The sequence below is a fragment of the Saccostrea cucullata genome, unplaced genomic scaffold (assembly GCF_032062105.1).
Source record: "Saccostrea cucullata isolate Sc308-1 unplaced genomic scaffold, CSIRO_AGI_Scuc_v1 ctg2639, whole genome shotgun sequence".
NCBI lineage: Eukaryota > Metazoa > Mollusca > Bivalvia > Ostreida > Ostreidae > Saccostrea > Saccostrea cuccullata.
The window spans coordinates 7633-30131 of NW_026917917.1; the positions used below are offsets into that span (position 1 = coordinate 7633).

The 22499-nt window shown below is 33.6% G+C and overlaps 1 protein-coding gene across 1 annotated transcript in view; it reads right to left on the reverse strand.

Annotated features, from left to right (window-relative positions):
• Positions 1–3515: 3515 nt before the first annotated feature.
• LOC134262053 (uncharacterized) overlaps positions 3516–22499 on the reverse strand; it is a gene marked incomplete at its 3' end in the record, with an annotated part of 55776 nt that continues 36792 nt past the window's right edge. Inside the window, exons 10-14 of the mRNA XM_062744467.1 lie at positions 20980–22305; positions 20773–20850; positions 17693–17750; positions 4139–4369; positions 3516–3766 (exon numbers count right to left, since the gene is read on the reverse strand). Of these exons, the coding sequence (XP_062600451.1) occupies positions 3516–3766; positions 4139–4369; positions 17693–17750; positions 20773–20850; positions 20980–22305 (1944 nt within the window). The remainder of the gene's footprint in view (positions 3767–4138; positions 4370–17692; positions 17751–20772; positions 20851–20979; positions 22306–22499) is intronic.

Sequence of the window (22499 nt, forward strand, 5' to 3'; positions counted from 1 at the left end):
CTAGCTTCGAAAATGACTGAATAACACCTGTCAAACGTCTGCCGATTTGAACTTGTCGCATAAAACATGCAGTAAACACAAAACGTCCTTTATACCATGTACAGACATCGAAAGCAACGTAAGTGCCGATTTCTAACGATGAAAAATGTAGAGGTGTCCCGGAATGACACGGAAAATCTAGAGAAAACAAGTTTGGCGCGATTTTTGACCTCTCTAGATTTTCCATGTATTTCCGGGACGCCTCTAGATTTTACATAGTCGAAATCGCTACTTCCGTTGCTTTCGATAAACAGGTGCAAGAATCGAGGACGTTTCGGTTCATTGCTTGTTTAAAACGGCATATGTAGGTCTACAGATGATAGGGAGTTGTCATTCAATCATTTTCGAAGATAGATCTCACCCGACACCGGTAGGGAAGATGTAGATATAGACGAAAATTAAGTGTGAACCGAAGTACCCCTGATTTTCAAGATGGCGAGTGACGCTCCTTTACTCTTTTTATATACAGTAAATATGACATTTTTTAAAGCGTGCTAATTTCGGCGAATTTTTATTTTTGTTTTAATGAGGGTATTCAGGCACACATAGAAAAACACATATGCATAATACACAAAATAACCATCTTGTAACCAAGTGCCTATGTGAAGGACCTGGATGTAATTACTGTGACCCACTTTTTACTAGAAATATAAATTTTGTCAAGCAGTGATTTTTGAGATTCAGTGATTGAATTTGAACTTGTGTTTGTATTAAAAATACATGTAAAATAAATTCTTTCACAATCATAATACTGGATTACAACTTATATAAATATTACGCAACTTGAATAAATCTTTTTTATTTGAATTTGAAATGTATTTGTTTTTAAAGCAATATGTTATATGAATTCAACGTGATTTCAACCAAATATCAACGTTTGTACAACCGAAAAATTTCAACCAATGTTCAATTTTGTTTCATGTTGATATTTGGCGTTGAAACAACGTTGAAGCTTCAACGTTGTCTCAACTTTCATTTGCAACCAAACATCAACCATAAACCAACCAAAAATTCAACCCATTTTCAACGTTTATTCTACGTTGAAAATTGACGTTGAAACAACGTTATATCTCAACGTTGACTCAACTTTCATATGCAACCAAAATTCAACGTTGATTCAACGTTGAATCAACGTTGAAATGCCTACTGGTCTCTTATCCTACGTTATTAACAGGGTTCCCGTTTATAGACTGTTCACTGATTTGTATTGTTTGTAGGTTGCTTTTTTTTGAGAGTGAACACCGACCGTTTTTTCTCACCTTATCCATTACCTACCGCTACATTGAATAATGATTGTTTTCCATTTTAATGATACTTATGTCTTTCAAATGAACATAATTACAATGTTTTTAAATTACAAATAAGAGTGTTTTGAATTATGTTTTATCTATTCATACGTTTCTAATTTTTATTGATAAACATGACCGATTAATTAATTAATTAATTCCTTTAATTTTCAGATGAGAATATTCTTTACTGAATGTTGAAAGCTGAGTTCAAAATTAAATAATAACAAAAGGTATGTCGTCAAATAGGAAAAGTTATAGAAAACCACAAATATGTATATGCTGACGATGTCAGATTTGTAAACATATCTTATAATGCAACTTGATACTCTGGAGATTTACACAATGTATTTAGCTTTTTACAGTCAATGTAAATTTCTTGCAGTTATAATTCGACTTGCAAAAAATTAACTGCTCTGGAGATTGCAATGGAAGAATATAAAGAAATGTATACACAGGCTTATGTTCAATTATGATTTTTTATACCAACGAACGTTTTAGCCATTACATTGTCAAAGATGAAATGGAAGAGTTTCCAACCAACTATGACGGAGATGTCGGTGAGTGACGATGTCACTTCAATACACCGTTATTAATCCTTTCTGCGAAATTGCTACGTAAGTACAATTGAATCTTTTATGCATACAAATAGGAATTATAATCATCTGATTCAACATAACCCCTTCCCCCATAAAATAGAAAAAAAAACGATTTTAGGAGTTGGGTCTGCAAGCTTTCTTGACTTTATGATTGCGTTTCTCTTACTCAGGCATATGTTGCCTAATCAGCAGCAGGTCAAATACCCTTGCCAAAGTATGTGAAGAATAAAGTTTACCCACTCGACCATATTTTATACAGTCCACTTTCGTCTTAGCTCCAACATAAGTGGGACTTACTGGACAGTAGGGTAGGGCCTTAGAATACCCTTATTACTCTAGATCACATAAGGACTTTCTTGTTGCAAATGTTCACTAATGAGAAAGTGAATTTCCTCTAAATATATATTGAAATAATGTCGTATTTAAACATTGTATGTTCCATTAATAAATTTTCACTAAACTTAATCAAAAGTTACCATTGCGTTTATTTCTGAATTTAAAGTTTATTTTAACCGCATGTTTAAAAGATCTTTGCTATATTTTTCCCGGTGTCATGTTGTTTTAACAGTAAATCTGTCAATGAGAAGTATTCTTTTTCAAAATTTGAATAGATAAGAAAAATTTAGAGTTTATCAAGCCATTTTTTGTTGTTTGAATCCAACTGCGGGACGTGAACTAGTCCTTCGAAAATGAGAGTATAAACCAAGGTCACGTGTCGCAGTAAGTGTTGGCACGAAAAACATCTCTCACTCAACAATCTCCCTTAATGCCGAGTATAGGTCTAAATTTGCAGCCCTCTACCTAAAGCTGTATGGTGAGAGAGATGAATATGAGAGAAAAAAAAATCTCGAAAAGGGATGTTAAACAAACAAACAATCAACAATCTAACAAAGTGGAAAAATAACATTTTTGAAACAGTTATTCAATGGATAAATTACTTTGTGTTCGTTAGTTCTCCTGCCAAACGACTGAGCTTGTTTTTTGATAAACAGGCAAAAACAAATAACATCATGCTGAAGTGAAATATGTCATTTACTAAAGTAAATGACGGAAAAGTAAAACACAGTTAACAAAATGGGGGTCAGAAGAAGGAGGACTCAAATATAGAGTATTACACATCTTAGTCAAAATATCACAATCTGACCCCCAGCATCATAATGAAATTGTAACATGATGTACATAGGCAAAAGGGGGGTCAACCAGACAAGAATAATAATTAAAACCCATTAATCTTTCACAAGGTACAATACACATGCATTTTAAGTTGACCCCCTTATAAACATCATAAGCTTGGAAGAAATATACAAAATACTGTAAACTGCTGCCTGTCATCAAAAAAGGTGGGAAAGGTTATTAAATGGATAAATTACTTTATTTCACCAAAGAAAATATATTTATTTACAGTTTCTTTTTTACAAACACAGGAGGAATTTACTGTGAACTGAATGGTCTGAAAAGGTCACTGAAAATGGCAGAGCTCTGTCTAAGTCATGTTTAAATGGACTTTCAGTCCTTTGAACGGTGTTTTATCATGTGAAATATCATATCATCAGAAGTCACTGCTTTAAAATAATATTGATAGATTTCTTACATTGGATAAGTCCATCCAGCTAAGTTCAAAATCATCTTTCACCATGATACTTGTTTCTGGTGTTGCATGAAAAAACTCGTTTCTGTAATGTCGGACTCTTTCTATATCATCAGTCTCCTTTTTGTCTGTAATATGTGGTTTTTTCCCCCATTCCTGGCTGTTCGGTTTCGGCATATCCTCGCCATAATTCCTTAGCAGTTTGTACATTATCGTTATGTCAAATGTTGCAGATAATGGACAACTTCTGTCATCTTGAATGCAATGTGATTTACACAAAATGTATTTTACGCCATAACAATTGTATAAAAATAAATGAAAAATATCTTTAAAAAAATAAATGAACGATATCTTTAGAAAACAAGAGATTAACTCCCACAAATCCGACTTATATTCGAGTATATACGGTACTTTAGCTTTAAAGCAGGTAACCAACACCGCTTTCATAGTTTTATTGTTGTTTTTAGTGTTTAGTAAAAAAAAAACACAATTGAATGGCAAACTGAACAATTTGGAAAAAATTGTGCATTTGGAAGTATTCATAAGAACAAAATTAAAAATACTTGAAATAAATTAGTGATATAACCTCTAGATCTCGACATGCACATTGAGCAATAGGGACATACCTGGAAATAGAATCGATATCTCATTTTCCCCTAATTTGTAACGACCATTCTTCATGTCGTTCTCATTAGTCTTGAGTACATTTTCTAGGTCTTCTTTGGAGAATTTACCGTCAAAGTACATTTGTAATGCATCTCGAGAAATTTCTCCGAGTTTTTGAAACATATTCCAATAAAGTTTCTTCAAATCTTCGTCAGATAATTGATTATTCCCAGTTTGAAGGTTCTCCATGTCTACAATTTTAAGGAACAAGATCTAATCATAACTAAGATCTTGTATTAAAAATAAACCTGCTTAATCAATTATTGTATACGCTTTGCATCGAAAAGTGATTAACATGATTAATGAGGGAGATACATGATATGTAAATAACTATGTAATATTCTTTCATAGAAAATAAAGTATTTTTCTTACATGGAATTTCCAAATCCAGTTCTTTGTTGATTCTTACTTAAAACCATCGACAACCATCCAATCTTAACCCCACCCCCTAAAAGTCCTTTGAAAACCATTGATCTATTTATGGTTACGTTTTGAGGTATTGTTAATACTGTGTCTGAGTAGCACCTAGACAAGCAAAAGTATGAGTGACAGAAAACACTTAAAGTTTATACCCATGAAAAAAAAAACTTTTAAAAAATCTTACATATTAATGCAGTACACACAGTTCCATAATGTTTTGCATGATTTTGAACGGATGCCATTTTAATTACAATGCACGAACAGATTAATACCGATTGTTAATTTAATGTTTTTTTTACCATAAAAATGTTGCAATATTTGTGTCTGATCTCCACGAATCTTTCCTAGTTTTAAATATTCAGGGGAGTTATCTTGCTGACCACTTCTGGGTAAAAGGTAAAATTATAACGCAAAATGGAAGGTGTTACATTACATTGAAATATCTTGTCAAGAATTTTTTATGATCAAATCTGCTCAACGTATATAATCAAAAAGGCTATTAGGTTATAGAGTATAGTTAAATGTACTAAACTTTCAGTTGGATAGAAGTATTGCATTTGCTTTTAGGACTAACAATTTCATAATAAATTTGACAAAAAGATGGAATCAAAATCGACTTTTTCTCTCCGCCAAGAAGACGTAGTACATACCGCTGTGCTCTTTGTGGAACACAAACAATATGGTTTTTAAAACAAATCAGATGATTACATTGCAACTTTTTCACCCCTACTAATGTTATTGTGATTCAAATTCAAGACATGTGGTTTAGGTTGAACTATTCAAGGATTATAAGGTAGAACCGGTTTTATAAATAGAATTGTCAGTAAACAGGAAATTGCTATAGTCTTTTTCTTTTGAAAACATGTCCTGTAAAAATGTGATTCCAGACCTTTTTGAAAGACTTACATGATTTTTAACAGAAATAGGGTGGCTAAAGGGGGGGGGGGGGTTAAAATATAAATGTATCATACATTATGGCGAAAATTAGAGCTTACTAGCGACCGATGCGTTGGTAAAAAATATGTGTTATTTCATCCACACTGACAATCCTTTGTTTGCCTTATTTGGCTATTGTTATAAATGCGCACAGAGGATCTTACCACGAGCAACTGACCAATGAATAGCAAAGTTTACGCCAAATACATGTTTACATGTTTACTTCGAACACGTGGTTCAGTTCAATCTATGATTGTGTCAATGGAGTGCAAAATCAAAAAAATATTCTTATGAACAAAATACAAAGATTAGAAACTATGAAAGATTTGTTGTTAGCTATAAAAATATGTTTAATAAAATGTAGTTTGTGTCTACTTTAGAACACCAGCGCTTCAAGTAAGCATTTAAATGGACAGAACTTTGTTTACATAACTATACTCGTGATCACGTAGCCGGGGAATCCACCTGACAATTGTATTCACCGATAGTACAACAAAGGAATTAAGACAGCACAAAATCGCTTTTTTTGCAGTATGACTTTGAGAAACCTAGCCTTCCACCATTTATTCAAATGACTTTTTTGTCATTGTGAGCATGAAAGGAATAGAATTTTAAGAAATGATTTTCATTTACTTCCATGGTTTTCTTTTCTTTCAAGTGTAAAATTCCTGTAGTATTCGTAGTAGCCCATAATGCAATTCTCATTCACCTGACTGGTCATTCAAAGTCATGTTGGTGCCGCATTTGCTAATCTGACGCCAAAAATATAGTCCCGGTTCCCATGCAAAATTTTATCCAAAGAGAAATTTTAATTCATTACTGCAGTAAAGTGTAATATAGAGAATGCTTATTTGAGTTTGAATGAATGTAAGAGAGATCGATTAAGTACATTTCTATAGATATTATAGGTGGTGAAAACTGAAATGCAACATAACTTTTCTATTTACCACATCTCCACGTGCTAGTCACTTCCTAGCCACATTTCCGTGAATAATTTACCCTATCTCGCTGTAGTCTCGCTAACTCTTGCCAGAGCCATTGCCAAAGCTACTCAGAACTCATCGGGCTTTATAATTTGCAGAACACCGAAAAATTAAAGGTTCCGAACACATTAGTAGGGGTGTTTTTTAATGGGAAAACATTTACACTGCCACTGGAGGTTCGCTTATTCTTCGAGCAAAATTGCAACATTTGTTGTTGCATACATATAACCATTTAAAATCTTGGAAAGATGACCTTGAGAAAGGAAATTCAAAAAGGCATGTCTCTTTAAAATGTACCATTTTGTACCAAATGATTAATCTAGCCGATCTTTTATACTCCAACACAATATCAGTGAAAATTTGTCTTTTTTCTATCGCACAGGAACATTGTATATCAAACTAATGGCGAAATATATTGTGACCGCTCAATGAATCCGTCACTTTGCAAGTACAATAAGATTTCTTAAAATCCAGATCAAATGCACTTTCATTCTTGATTATTATGATGTTTTATGAAAAGAGATTGAATGAATCTTTTTTTTTTAATTTAAAACTTTTAAGGAAATTAAAAAAACAGCACAAAACAAACATAAATAAATTTAAGTTCATTTTAAAAATTTTATTGTAATCAATAAGTGTCCTCCTTGAATGTGAATGTCTGAAATATTGTACAGCTGTGCTTTGTAATGGTAATTTTGTTTCATGTCTTAACGAGGTAGGAGAGGCAGAGATTGACCAATCAAAATCTGACCAATCAAAATCTAACAATTGAAATTCTGACTTCGCGGTGCGTTACTCTGCCTTTTTTCCCATCTGCATCCTTGGAGGACGGACGTTTTTTCAAGGTTTGTTATCTATTATATGAAGATTTTGGTGAGTAAAATTTTTTCATTATGTCTTCAATGGGTAAAACTTCAGTTGTCATTCTTGGACACTCAATAGTGCGTCGTTTTCATGAATTCTTGAAACATGGTGACATTAGATATTCTGCGAGCCTTGGTCTTGGAGAAACGCATTCCGTTTTGTACAGGGGTACAGCTTGAAGAAAGGTTCGTGATGTAATATCTAAGGATATGGAGAGCGTGTTTGCTTTAGGTCCAGATGTAGTTGTTCTAATGATTGGGGAGAACAATATTAGTCCTAGTACTGACGCTACCTTGTTAGCTGCAGAAATTGTATCTGTGGTATCGGTAATGCATCGCCGATATAAAGTTGCGAAAATAATTGGTTGTAAATTATTGCCACGATTTGGTGTTTGTTTTGGGTACAGTGATATTGCAAACAAAGTAAACGCAATATTGAGAGATGCATTGCCAGCACTGGGTTACTGCGTATTTTGGGAACATGGGAATTATTTCGTTTCTCCCCGTGAAGGAGACTGCATACGTAAATTTGTTCACGACGGCGTTCATTTTAACTGTCAGAGGAATGTTCATTTATATAGGAGTATAAGGGGAGCTTTAATTTCAGCGAGAAAATAGATATCCATCAAATTGATGAAAGTTGTCACCATTTTGCTACTTTTTATTTTCATCAATTTTCAGATAGATATTCTTTGAAATTATACACCATTTTGTTCTTTTTAACAGTACGATAGACATTTAGGATGTCTAGGAATGTAAACAGATTTATCCTTTTTCTGTCAAGAAAATTCGTTGGAAAAGTATCAGCCAATTTGTTTGTTTTGTTGTTAGTTTATTACTAAAATATTGTAAATTTTTGCAGTACTTTAGGCAGATCCTGAGTACAAGTTTCAGGCAGTATTTTGTATTTGCCAAGTTTTAACCCATTTTGGTTTTTTTTTATACGCCCGTCTTAAGACGGGACGTATTATGTTATAGGCTTCGTGTCCGTCCGTCCGTCTGTCCGTCTGTCCATTCCTGTCCGGCTCATAACTTCAATACTAATAGGCCTAGGATTATCAAACTTTGTCAACTGATACTTCTTGGGTAGACGGTGTGTCGCGCACAAAAAGTAGGTCGCTCTGACCTTTAATTAAGATGCTATGGCCAAATATGGAAAAATCCTGTCCGGCTCATAACTAGTAAACTATTAGACCTAGAACTATCAAACTTGGGAAATGTATACATCTTGGGTAGAAGGTGTGTCGCGACCTATTTCAAGGTCACTGTGACCTTTAATTTAAGTGAAATTTTTTAAAAAACTAAGTCTTTTAAATTTTGAATTTCATAATCCTAAAAAATGCAAATTTTTAGTCGTATCCTTATTAAAAAAGTGTTAAATCAAGAAAATACTTATTTTTTTCAGCATATACTTGACAGCAATCTATAACAGATATTATGTATGTTAAGAGAAATCCCATGTCTCCCATGAGTGTAATTATCAAGCACTGGTCAAGAGTTTTGATAACAGAAAATTGCATGTCAAATTAGAGAGAAATTAATGAGTTTAGTGTGAGGAGCAAACTGGAGACCATCGGTGTTATCTATGTGCCTTTGGGAATTGGGCAGATGGGTAAGCCTGTTGGATTAAAAATAGCTCTTGTTGGCTAGCCTAAGTTTTAAAATGATTTTGATGAAAAGTAATTAACACTAATTTGATATTGCATTATAAACTAATCTAATATTATATAATATTATTTATATTAATTTAAAAAACTAATTTCATAGGGGTGGAATCAGCATGTCCATTTTCCATAGAAATTGCATATTTAAACCTTTCTGACATTAAATGTTAAAAAAAAAAAATCATTGAGTATTTTAAATGTTTTAAAAATATTTTATGGTAGATAGTGCAGATTCATTCATCTATAGTAATGAGAAGACAAGCATCCAGTCAAAGATTAATTAATGAGTTCAATTTAGGAAGGCTAGCTAGCATCTTCTTATCTGTGTCCTTTGAGAATTAGACAGAAGAACTGCTGGTCAGTTTAAATAGCATATGTCATTTGATGGCCCAGCCTTTTATTTTCAAAATTAATTTGGTTTAAATTAAGTTGTTAAGACTAATTTGATATTGTTTAATATGATGAGCATTTGACAATTAAGGTCTAATACAACCAGTACAGAAATCTATCAATGATGTAATTTGTTATAATTAATGCCTACACCACAGGGGATATCGATGGATAAACAAATATTTTAAGGAATAGAAAAAATCATGGAAACTTTAGAATCAAGGTTTACATGACTTTCTTGCACTCTAAACTGTTTAAGTTAATTGTAATTTTTTGACGGGCGTATCATGCTGTGGCGTGGCACTTTATTTCATTTTAGTTTCAGCTTTTACCCTGCAGATGGCGAGTTTTTCCATCGTTTTTTATTTGATGTCTAGGAATGTATTTTAAAGCATTCCAGATTTATCGTTTTTCTGTGAAGAAAATTCGTTGGAAGAATGTCTGCCAATTAGTTTGTTTCGGTATTAGTTGATTACTAAAATATTGTGAATATTTACAGTACTTTAGGCAAGTCCTAAGTACAAGTTCCAGGCAGTCTTTTGTACTTGCCAAGTTTAAACCCGTTCGGGTTTTTTCATTTTAGTTTCAGCTTGTACTCTGCAGATGGCGATTTTTTCCATCGTTTTTTATTTGATGTCCATGAATGTATTTAATGCATTCCAGACTTATCCTTTTTCTGTGAAGGAAAATTCGTTGGAAAATGTCTGCCAATATGTTTATTTCGGTATGAGTTGATTACTAAAATATTGTGAATTTTTACAGTACTTTAGGCAAGTCCTAAGAACAAGTTTCAGGCAGCTTTTGTACTCGTCATTTTGTACCCATGCGGGTCTTTTCATTTTAGTTTCAACTTTTACCCCGGTGATTTATTTTCCATCGTTTTTTTTATTTGATTAGTCTAGAAATGCATGTTGATGCGTTCCAGATTATCCATTTTCTGTATGAAAATAAAACAATTCGTTGGAAAAATATCTGCCAATTTGTTTCGGTATTAGTTGATTACTAAAATATTGTGAATTTTTACAGTACTTTTGGCAAGTCCTAAGTACAAGTTTCAGACAGTCTTTTGAGCTTGCCATTTAGCCGGTTTGGGTTTTTTAATTCATGTTAGGCCCACTTTACTTGATGATTTCTATATCGATTTCATGCACTTCAAGTTGATTAACCTAATCATGTTCGATTCAATGGTCCAGATTATGGTCCAGATTATGGAAGAATTCTGTATTTTCAATTTTGAAGGTATACGTTTACTGTTTGTATTTGTTATCCCCTTTATATAATATTGTGTTTTGTACAAAAAGTTGTTTTTTCACTATTCACTGATCAAAGTTGTATTGTTCTGTAACTGCGCTTAGATACTTTACAAGCCCTTCAAGTACATCGTTTGTAGTATGATGAAAACAATTAACAACAGCCGAACAGGTAGTTATCTGTGGGAAAGCCTTCCTTCTTGGAAATTTGACACAGTGCGAGGGGTGTCGGCTTCAAAAGTGGTGATTTATTTCTATAGTCAGCCTTTCGTTTCATCTGGCGGATAGTTCTTACCGATCAGCAGCGGCCTAGTGATGTTGACTAATTGCATTTGCAGTCGCACAATGGGTTTTATTGGATTACGGCAATTCGGGAAATACAGACACTTTTGGCTCTATTATCTACTATATTTCCGGAAAATTTTTGTTAACAACTCTAGGAGATACAGGGTGTTTTATCGAAAACCGACAGAATCAATGAAGTGATTGAAATTAATTGTAAGAAAAGGTTCACCACTTTTTAGTTTGTTGTATTAGATTTACACACTGTATTGAGCCATGAAAGTGGTTATATAATGTAATGTTTAATATCAAAATGCTCAAATACGTTGTCATAGAACTGATTCTTACAGTTAGGGCCTACAGTGAGGTCTTACAATTCTTGTTCATTGTCAATTAAGGCCGAAGCCTTTTACAGTTTATATTTATACATAGCATAATATATTAGATACATACTACTTCCTTAATTTTAAATTTCCATAAGATATATTTACCAGCATTATGCCAGGCAAAAGGAATAAAGACCAACAGTCCAAAACAAGTCAGGCGAAAAGACCACGTCGTGCACAAAACGAAACTAGAGGGTCCACCGCCAATAATGCTGTGGCCGTCGATACAAGCACTCAAACTCTTGATGTTCCTCCTGAAACCTTGGCTGAATTAACCCAAACCATAACAAAGTCAGTCACGGGGAAGGTGTTCGCAGAGATAAAACCATTGCTGCAATATCAGGGGAGTATCTCTGTTCATAATATAGGGGGAGATAGGGGAAATAATGCTTCCACTACATCAAGCAATGGCTTAACAGCAGGTCCTTCTGGGTCAGTTTGTCAAATAACAAATAAGTCAGTGGATGCAGGTATCTCAGGATTGGTATCAGGCGCTGTAATCGAACACAGTTCACAAATTGTTGGTACTGAACTTCCAACTGCAGCAAAAGTCGGTAAGAAATCAGGTTTTGTAAGCTCATCAGTACCGATAGAGGCAACAGTTTCTGACAAAATTTAATCTTAAATTTGGTCAAAACAATATGTTGATATGGCTCTGCTCTCAAAAAAGGAAAAGGGGAAAAGTAAATATTCTATCAAGGTAGAGGAAGAGGATCAGACAGGTAAGGTTGTTATCCACAATTTGCGATCCACAGATGACGATGAAGTTAGGGATGGTTCGTTATCCCTGCATGACTGTGTAACTGCGTGGAATAGGTATGCGACAATATATTGCATTAAAGATACACTTGCACAGCCAAAGCTTGCAAAACACATGGAATCAGTAAGGCAAATTGCAGAAGAAAACGGGGGTTGGAGAAAATATGATAAGGAGTTCAGGGAACTCATAGAACAACATGAGGTAGAATGGGGTGATGTCAATATGGAGATATATGTTAATGCTCGGTTCAAACAATCAGAAAAAAAGTCAACCAAAATAACATCAGACTGTTCGTCATTTTGTACCTATGAGGAAATCCATCAGGGGTCATGCTTTGCCTATCACACAGCTGGAAGGTATTGTAGGCTTGGTTCATCATGCAAATTCCAGCACAGATTTTATAACTGTGATGGCTTCCATCCAATCTATATATGTAAAAAATCAATTCAAAGGCCATTTCGTTTCTTGGACAAATCCAGAACCCAAAAACCATTTCAAGGAAATGGCACATCAGCCAACACAGGTAATGCTAAATTCTCAAAGCCAACCTATCCCACAAAAGGGTCCAACTCCAGTAAATCACAGTAGAGTACTGGTTCGTGGGGTATGATAGGGTAGAAACAGATTTTTTAGTTAATGGTTTTCAATATGGTTTCCACATTGGTTACACGGGGAAAGTAAAAATACTCTTTCAAAAAATCTAAAATCAGCACTGGACTTACCAGAAGTTATTAGCAAAAAGTTAGAAAAGGAGATAAATTTGGGTAGAATTATAGATCCTTTCAAAGGAAAACCACTGCCAATTTTGAATTGTTCCCCTTTAGGTCTAGTTAGCAAGAAAACAGAGGGTTATTACCGTATGATCCATCATTTGTCATATCCGGAAGGTAAGTCTGTCAATGATGGTATACCCGAGGAAGAGTCATTTGTTCAATACTCTTCTGTAGAGGATGCTATTCAAAACCTTAAGCAGTGTGGGAAAGGGTTATATTGTTGCAAAATAGATATTTCTAATGCATTTTGAATTATCAATTTGCATGCATCTCAGTTTGAATACTTTGGTTTCACTTGGCAAGGTCATTGGTATTTTGACACATGTCTTTAGATGGGTTGCAGTTCTTCCTGTCGTATATTTGGATGGTTTAGTACAGCACTTCAGTGGATAGCACAAGAAAAATTAGGTTTTAAGTTTATGACTCATGTATTACATGATTTTCTAATTGTTGACAAATCTGCGACAGAGTGTCACAAAAATCTTGTGGCATTTTTAGCAGTTTGCACCGACATAGGTGAACCTATGGCTAAGGATAAGACATTTGGTCCTAACAAGGTAATGACTTTTCTGGGATATGAATTAGACACCGAGATGATGGAGGCAAGGTTACCTATTGATAAAGTTAAAAAATGTAGAGATACAATTGAACAGCTTTTACCAAGCAGAAAGATTACTTTGAAGGATATGCAGTCAGAGATTGGTCTTCTTAATTTTGTGTGTAATATGGTTTTGCCAGGTAGAGCATTTTTAAGGCGACTTATCAATACTACTATTGGCATTACAAAAGCATATTATCGCATTAGACTTAATAAAGAGGTAAAAACGGATTTACGTACTTGGTTAGCCTTCTTGGAGAAATTAATGGTAGGTCAGTTTTTCTTACCGGATAGGTGGGTTGATTCCAATGAATTAAAACTGTATACAGACGAATTCAGGATCTACAGGATATGGGGCTGTGTTAGTTGGGCACTGGTTCTATGGGACTTGAAATGATAATTGGAAAAAATGTAATATTACTCTCTTGGAATTTTACCCAATAGTGTTAGCTCTTAAAGTTTGGAGTCATATTTTTAAAAACAAATGCATTTATTTTTACACAGACAATTATGCCCTGGTGCATATCATTAACAAGCTCGTCTGAGGATAAAAGTATAATGTATTTGGTTAGAGAGTTAATGCTACTTTGTTTGCAGTCTAACATTTTGTTCAAAGCTAGGCATTTAGTACCAAGGAAAATATTCTATGTGATTGCTTGTCTCGTTTGAAGGTGCAGCAGTTCCATCAACTTGCTCCTTGGATGGACAAAGAACCAACGGTGATTCCCAATCTGCCAACATTACCTCCTTAGAACCAGTCTTGAGGAACCTGTTGACTTCAACATTGGCACCACTTCCACTCAAGCATATAAACGGGCATGGTCTATTTATAGAAATTTTGCAAACAAATTTGTTTTGAGTAATGATCTTCCATTGTCTCAGGAAACTTTGGCTTTGTTTATCTCTTATTTATTTGCTGAGGGTTATGCAGCCTCCTCTATTGTGTCATTTATTTCATAAATAGCATATATACATAAAATTAATAATTTGCCTGACAATGCATCATGCTTTCTCATTCAGAAACTATTAAGTTCCTGCCGCAAAACAAGACCTTTCATGGATATTCGTTTACCAATAACCATGGAAGTTCTGCATAAAATTTGTGATGCGTTAGAAAATACAGTATCGAACATTTATAAAAGGGCGTTATTTCAAACATGTTTTTATTGGCTTTTCACGGCTTCCTCAGAATAGGAGAGATAACAGTTTGCAATGCTAATAAAGAACACTACATTAAGATGAGAGGGAGGACCGATGGGCCCCTTTTTTGCTACCCCCCAAACATTGCAGTCACAAGGCAAGAATTTTCAAACATATCAAAGCAAAGCCTCATGTTTTGTAATTTGGATGTCAATAGATTCAAAGGACATTCCTTTCGAATTGGAATGGCCTCTTACTGAGCATCACAAGGGATGAGCGATAGTCAGATTAGATTCCCGGGTAGATGGAAATCGGATGCATTTAAATATTACATAAGATACTTGACACCATGTTGATATGTGCTTCAGTGGAAGTGGATCCTTGGAACATTATGTTTTGTTATTTGTTTAGGATCTTGACTTTGAAGTGATTTTCAGGATTATTAACTTATGGGGGCATATGTTTATCCCTCATCCAGAACAATAGTGCCTAAGTCATTTGTTAATACTTAGGCTGTTAGGTGTCAGGATTGCGTGCATATAAACTTTTAAAACAGTGAGGAAGCTTACAGTGTGAAATATTTTTCAATATGGGGGCATATGTCTATCCCTCATCTAAAAGATTGCTCGAGGTAGTCCTTTCGTGAAGACCACAAACATGTGAAATTTGTAAAAAACAGTGAGTAAGGTGATGCTTTGCGATATATAAGGGCATATTTTTATCCCTTATCGAACATTCCACGGAGTCATTCGTTAATACTTAGGACCCACAGACAGCATACACTTGGAATAGTAACCTCATTTCGTTGTGATGGGGGTATATATTTATCCCTCATAAGACAATTGTGAATTCAAATTTTTTATCATAATTGAATTGTAAAAGATTATTAGAAACAGTATCTTGTCATATATATTTCATGAGAAAGTTGTTTTGTTGCATTACGGGAAATATGTTTATTCCCATTTTCGAAATGTACAGAACAGTTATGTACATTTTACTCAATTTTGGTATGATTTATGTTTGAGGTGTTTTGCCATTTATTTTTCCTTTATGGGTCTGAACTTTCCCTAGTTCGGTCAAGTCAGTGGCGTTTTCAGACCCATTTTCATGATTTTTCTGTTAAATCTAAGTTGTAATTACTGTAAATTTGGATTATCTCCCTTTACAAAATTGGTTTATTTCTCATCTTGATACCTTGTGTCTGCTAAAAATTATAAGTCATTGTTAATAATACTTTTGAGAATTTCTAACAAATTATTAAACGTCATAAAGGTAGCAACACACGACAAACTGTTTTACAGACTTTTTACTCATTGAAGGAGGATAAGATAAGGTGTTCTAGCGTTGAAAGGATTATAGAAAGAAATTAGCCAGTTGATGGGTAACCGGGGTATCAAAATACTTATTGCATTAAGATAAATAAATCTAAGTTTACTTAAAATTTTTTATTGTAATCAATAAGTGTCCGCCTTGAATGTGAAAGTCTGAAATATTGTATAGCTGTGCTTTGTAATGGTAATTTTGTTTCATGTCTTAACGAGGTAGGAGAGGCAGAGATTGACCAATCAAAATCTAAGAATTGAAATTCTAACTTCGAGGTGCGTTACTCTGCCTTTTTTCCCATCTACATCCTTGGAGGACGGATGTTTTTTTTTCAAAGTTTGTTATCTACCGCCTTCAACTCCGCCTCCGCTTTTGGTGTTTGTTGTTTAAATTTATGTTTTAACGTTTTCAGACCAATTTTCATTTTTTTCTGTTAAATCTAAATTGTAATTACTATAAATTTGGATTATCTTCCTTTACAAAATTGGTATTTCTCATCTTGATATCTTGTGTCTGCTAAAAAATTATATGTCATTGTTAATAATGCTTTTGAGAATTTCAAACAAATTATTAAACGTCACAAAGGTGGCAACACAAAATACTTATTGAATTAACATAAATTCTATCATATAATAAAAACAGAAACCTTAATAATAAATACTTAGCATAAATGGTAGTCGGAAACTACTTACAAGAGAAATATGGGCCAAATCGCTCACCTGAGCAATGTGGCTAGGAAAAAAGCAGAAATCAGTCATAATTTGATCAAACTTGAAACTCGAGGATACTTCCATATAAGTATCAGTCATGCCTTTTCTATTCTTGAGAAGATTTTTAAAGAATTTTTCTACATTTTTCTATTTTTTTATAATTTGATTTGCCATTGTGAACCCGCCCTACCCCTGGGGGTCATGATTGGAACAAACCCGAATCTACACCAAGATGCAAGATGCTTCAATATAATTATGATCATTCACGCGTTTGCTTTTCTTGAAAAAAAGATTTTTAAAGAATTTTCCAATATATTTCTATGTAAAACTTTGATCCACCATTGAATCCCGGCCATACCTCTAGGGGTCATAATTTGAACAAACCTGAATCTACACTACCTGAGGACGCTTCCATATTAATATGATCATTCACGCCTTTGCCATTCTTTAGAGAAAGATTTTAAATAATTTTTCTATATATTTCTATGTATAAGTTTGATAAGCCATTGAAGCCCGGCCCTACCGCAGGGTACATTAATTAAACAAAATTGAATCTCCACTACCTGAAGATCCTTCAATAAAGATATGATTATTCATGCCTGTGCTATTCTTGAGAAGAAAACCTCTATGTAAAACTTTGATTGGTCATTGTGGCCCTGCCCTAGCACCAGAGGGTCATGATTTGAACAAACCTGAATCTACACTACCCGAGGATGCTTCCCTGTTTCATATTTCCTGGCCCATTGCGCGTTGTTCTTGAGAAGATTTAAAAAAAATGAAATTAATCTTTCACTAATTCATAATTATCTCCCCTTGAATCAGGGCGAAGCCCTTTATTTGACTCAAATCCCCTTCACCTAAGGATACTTTGTGCCAAATTTGGTTGAAATCGACCCAATGGTTCTTGAGAAGAAATCGAAAATGTAAAAAGATAACGACAACAACAACGACGACAATGACGACAAACAACGGGCAAATCTAGATCAGAAAAGCTCACTTGAGCCTTCGGCTCAGGTGAACTAAAACTAAGACTCACTGATAAGAAAGTGTCTTTCATCATTTTTCAAAAGTGGTTTCCTATTCTCTGTTTGCGCCTGCAATCAAACACAATCATGAGTAAGATGTTTAATAAAAAAAAATCTCTGCAATAAATATAAAGAATTGTATAATGGACCGATTTATCTCAAATCTGAGTTTTTTAACCCGTTTCACTGTTAAGTTTAAAAGATAGTCTGAGAGTCCCTTGATACTAATAGAAATTATCTGATATTTTTAAAGCTTTTTAAAAGGATTTTGACATTTGACGTCAGAAACGGCGCCATTATAAAAAGTGATAATTCGCCGCCAGTGTAATGGGGAGTAATTATCCCGTAAAAATTGTCCTGAGGTCATTTTCTACCTAAAAATGTGACCCATGTTAAAATATTCCTCGTAGAAAAAATAACTTTATCTTGTAGAAATTATTGCCTGGGGTAATTCTCCGTGTGGACTGTTGAAAAAATGACTGCGAAGAATAGTGACTCTGTGTCCTATTTTGATACAAAAACTGCTTTTTGAATGATTTATATTGTAAGGCATCTTAAAAAAGCAGAGGTACACTGCTACATTCTATTTTTTATTGTCGGCTACATTTGTTATTAATACAAAATACCGTAGAATGAAATTAGATGGATTTACCTTTAAAAAGCCGTATAATTTTTATCGGGCAACGAATACAACAACAATCTTGAAGTAAAGTTAATAATATAAGATTTTTTTTTCTTCTAGAGTACCATTTTCAAAGAAAAAAAAATGTAATAAATAAAGTTAATTAAAAATATGAAACGATGTAAAGAAAAAATGTTTGAAATTTTTCCAAATATTTATGAAATGCGTCAAAGTCAATTATAAGGTATTTCAAAAAGTATATTCAAAGTCAATGCCAAAAATCATGCAAAAAAAATTATAACCGTTGATTAGACACAATTTTAAAATAGATCGGAATGAAAATTTTAAGATCATTGATAATGTTCGCCCTCGCTCTAGTTACAAATTGATTAAATAATCACATGTTGTGTTCTGTTGGCTCTTTAGTGATCATTTTCATGGAAACTTTATTATTTATATGTTAAGCAAAATATCTAACATTCAAAGGGAAACCTTTTATAATTTATCGAATTATCTCTTAATGCTAAACAAAATAATCCTATTTGTTCATATTCATACTTCACCATGAGATTGCTTTAGTGTTGACTTCTTAACAATAAGTTTTGCAAAGGGAAGTTCTACAATGATCAAACTCTTTTCATCAAAGTTTCTTCTACTTTTTCTGTTGCGTTGAATTTTCTATAACATTTTTCTTCTGTTTGTGTTGAACTGTTAGTATATGCTATAACACTACAAAGGCCAATTGTCACTTTGACACACAGTGCATTCCTGCCCCAACTAGCGCTCTTGGAAGTTTTGACAGCACAACAAAATTACACATGTGCAAGTCCAAATCTTCTACAAACAGGAGTTTTGTTAAGTAGAAAAAAAAAATAGACGGTGATAAAAATTAGCAATTTTTAAATTTTGCCCGATCAACATACAGTGCTTTTACTTTCAAATTAACAACGAATCTCAGAAGGTTCATTCGATAATCAAATCCAATACACTGTATACAAAATTTTAAAACACGAATTGAAATTTTTCATTGTTAAAAGAGTGAAATATACTGAAAAGCAAAGGAAACCAACACCCTACTTAAGGGGGAAATATTAATAATTATATAAAGTAAAGAATTTTGTCATTTAAAATTATCGATACCTTCTGTTCGGTAAATATCGGTTATTTAACGTTTGTAAAATGTTCATACCATAACAGGAAGTCAATTTTGAGTTTGCATAATAGAAATCAAAAGCTGCATGTTTAAAAAAACATTTGGCAATATTATGGAGTTTTCAGGGTTTGATCTACTCATCTTAAATAGTGCAGCAATATTTCAAAAGATTAATCTTTTTTCGTTTCCATGAACGATGCTAAGGCTTCTTGAAAACGGCTTAAGTACGCATTCCCATTGCTCTAGCTGGAAAATCTCAAAGTACAGGTGAATGAGAGTTGTTCATCAAAAAATACACTACAATACGCCTCTTCAGGATCTTACGTATCATATGCATAAATGATAGTCATTGGACTAGAATTCCAAGGGTTACTACAATGTTCTAAGTTAGATAAAAATTTGACCTAATCATCTGAAAAACAAGCATTTAAAACTTGCAAAGAATAATTCCTTCAATTGTTGTTTAGGACAGTATTTTGCACGTTGTAATTGAATGGCTTGGAGGGGAGGGGGGAGGGGGGGGGGGTAACAGTCGTATGTTACTAAGTAAAGTTACAAGATAAACATTTTACACCTTTTAACAATTCTCTAATGTTCTGAAAAGTGAGTTTAGCTTTTCTGTACTCTTTTTTGAAAAATCATTAGATAAAAAATTCAAACATTTGTAGATTACTGCTTGTTGCATTTCTTTTGCTTTTCAGTAAAAAGGCGATTCAAGACTTAAAGTTGCTCTGACAGAATTGGTGATATCAGGACGTCTGTCCGTTTGCTTTAAAACATGTCGTTTCTACAATAAAAAATCGAGAGTGTTGCTACTCATGAAATGACACTCAAATTCACTGAATCGTTACAAAACTTTACATAATAACTTAATTCTTCACCTTTGAAAAATCACTTTTATTCGTGACTACTTCATTTTGGTGTTATAACACGAGACTTCCTGCTGGGGAAAATGTTATTCTCGTGTACAAATGTATATTTCCTTTACTAAATATGATTTAAAACAATAACCAAAGTTCTCAAAAATTATGTCTTGCTTATAAATACCAAATTCCCCTCTTGCAAAAAAACAAAGTATAATAAATTTTTGGTGATAATCTGCATTAGCGAACCTGTGTCTTTGTATAGAAAGCATGCTCATAATCACCCTAAGCTTGAAAGAAAAAAGTAAAATAATTTTTTGAAAGTTTGATGAGAAATCTTGAAAATAAACATGTAAGTTTTAGGGATTTCATAAAACAAAGTAAGGTTTGATGGGTATATGTATTTTCTTTGGATATTGTCTATCAATTATTTTTGCAGTTTTTTAAATCTACCTCTCTGGTGATACCCTCTACCGTCGAATTTCTCCTCTCTCTTGAAAAGCACCATAATCTCAGACCTTGGTCTTTATTCTGAAATGATGTGATAATATTTTTAATTTATAATTTTTGTTATTTGAAATAAAAACTTAACCAAAACATTCTTATGAGCTCAAATATAAATCTCTTTTTTTAGAGTAAACCCAAGGTATTTAAACTTACCCAATGTTTGACCATTTTACTCCAATGTATATAGTGTGTTTCAGTGTGGTAATCACATTCGCGTCCTTCCTCAAGCTTTGACATGGCCACTGCATCCTTCTCTAGAATAAATTGTCCTTCACATTCCTGCGTTATCTTGTCACTCTCCAAACAACTGAATCCTACTTCATAATTCACGGCTCTGTGAAATGTTCTTACAACGGAACTTATGATTTTTTCGACAGTATTTCGAACTTTGTAAGTATCAGCGGTACGCAGCAATCTTGAAGTACTACTGCTGTATACCAATAACTGAATCGCTGTTTTATTTACGCCGATTACAATGACATTTCCCCTTTGTATGTGTTCTAGCAAAACAACGTTTTTGAACAACTGAATTTTGCGATCTATTTCCAAGTATTTCCATTTGTGCATACAAGCAACGACAACTCTTTGGAAAAAGAAATGATGCAGGCAATGCTTGAATCGGAAATGTAAGACTGATGTCTTGTGCTGTTTTGCAGATATCCCCTCAAGTTGTGAAATATTGATATCCATTTTGTTCACACATGGTATGTAATGAAAGATTTTTCCAATGGCTAAAAGACCAAGACGTTCCATGTATTTTAAAATAGAGTCACTATTTTCGAGGAGATCTTCATCTTCATGAGATTCCCAGAACTTTTTCAGAGTTTCACATGGTAGCTTTCCTGATTGATAGAACTCTTCCATATCTTCTGCAGTTTGGAAACAGTCCATGAGAATTGGGATTTTTTTGTCTGAGGAATTTGTGGGTAGTGCTACGTCTGCTTGATTTTTATCCCTAGTTAACGATTTGAATGCATCAATAAACCATTGGACATCTAGAATGGCAACATCGTTTAAGGGCGTTTCATTGAAAAAAAGAATATACCCAATTTCATGAAAGAATTGTAGCATGTCACGAATTTTTTTTATATCTTTTGATACTTCTACACCAATTCTGACCTTTAACTGAAACCAACGATGTCGAACTTTATCAGGAAATCTATCAATATTTTCAGAAAGTTCTAAATTGTATCTTTCTTTCAATTGCGACACACGCATGACTTTTTCTCTGTTTTGTTCTAATTCTCCTTCAACAGTTAACCAAAAGGATGGGACAAATTCCCCCCAGTGAGAGTATGAGTTTTCTTCCTTCTTTGACGTTAAGAGGTCAATTAGACGATCCTGAATTTCTAATATCTTATCATTGTCCTTGGGAGCCGCTTCAATCTCAAAATACCTCTCTATAGACAAATGTTTCTTCAGATTTTGTTTTTTAGGTAAAGAATGTAGAATGTCCTCGTAAAAGCTCTTGTCCAATTTCTAAATCAACATTTAAAGCAAAGTTGAGAATCTAATTATTAAACATATTTTAATATAAATATGTAATTTTTTCTTTAAATCACTTAAAATTGGAAAGAACAAATATTTCAGATGCAAGTAGATACCGATATGTAATTTGAATTTTTTTTTCACTTTTGAATAAAGAAACTAAGTATGTTATTTTGGTGTAATAT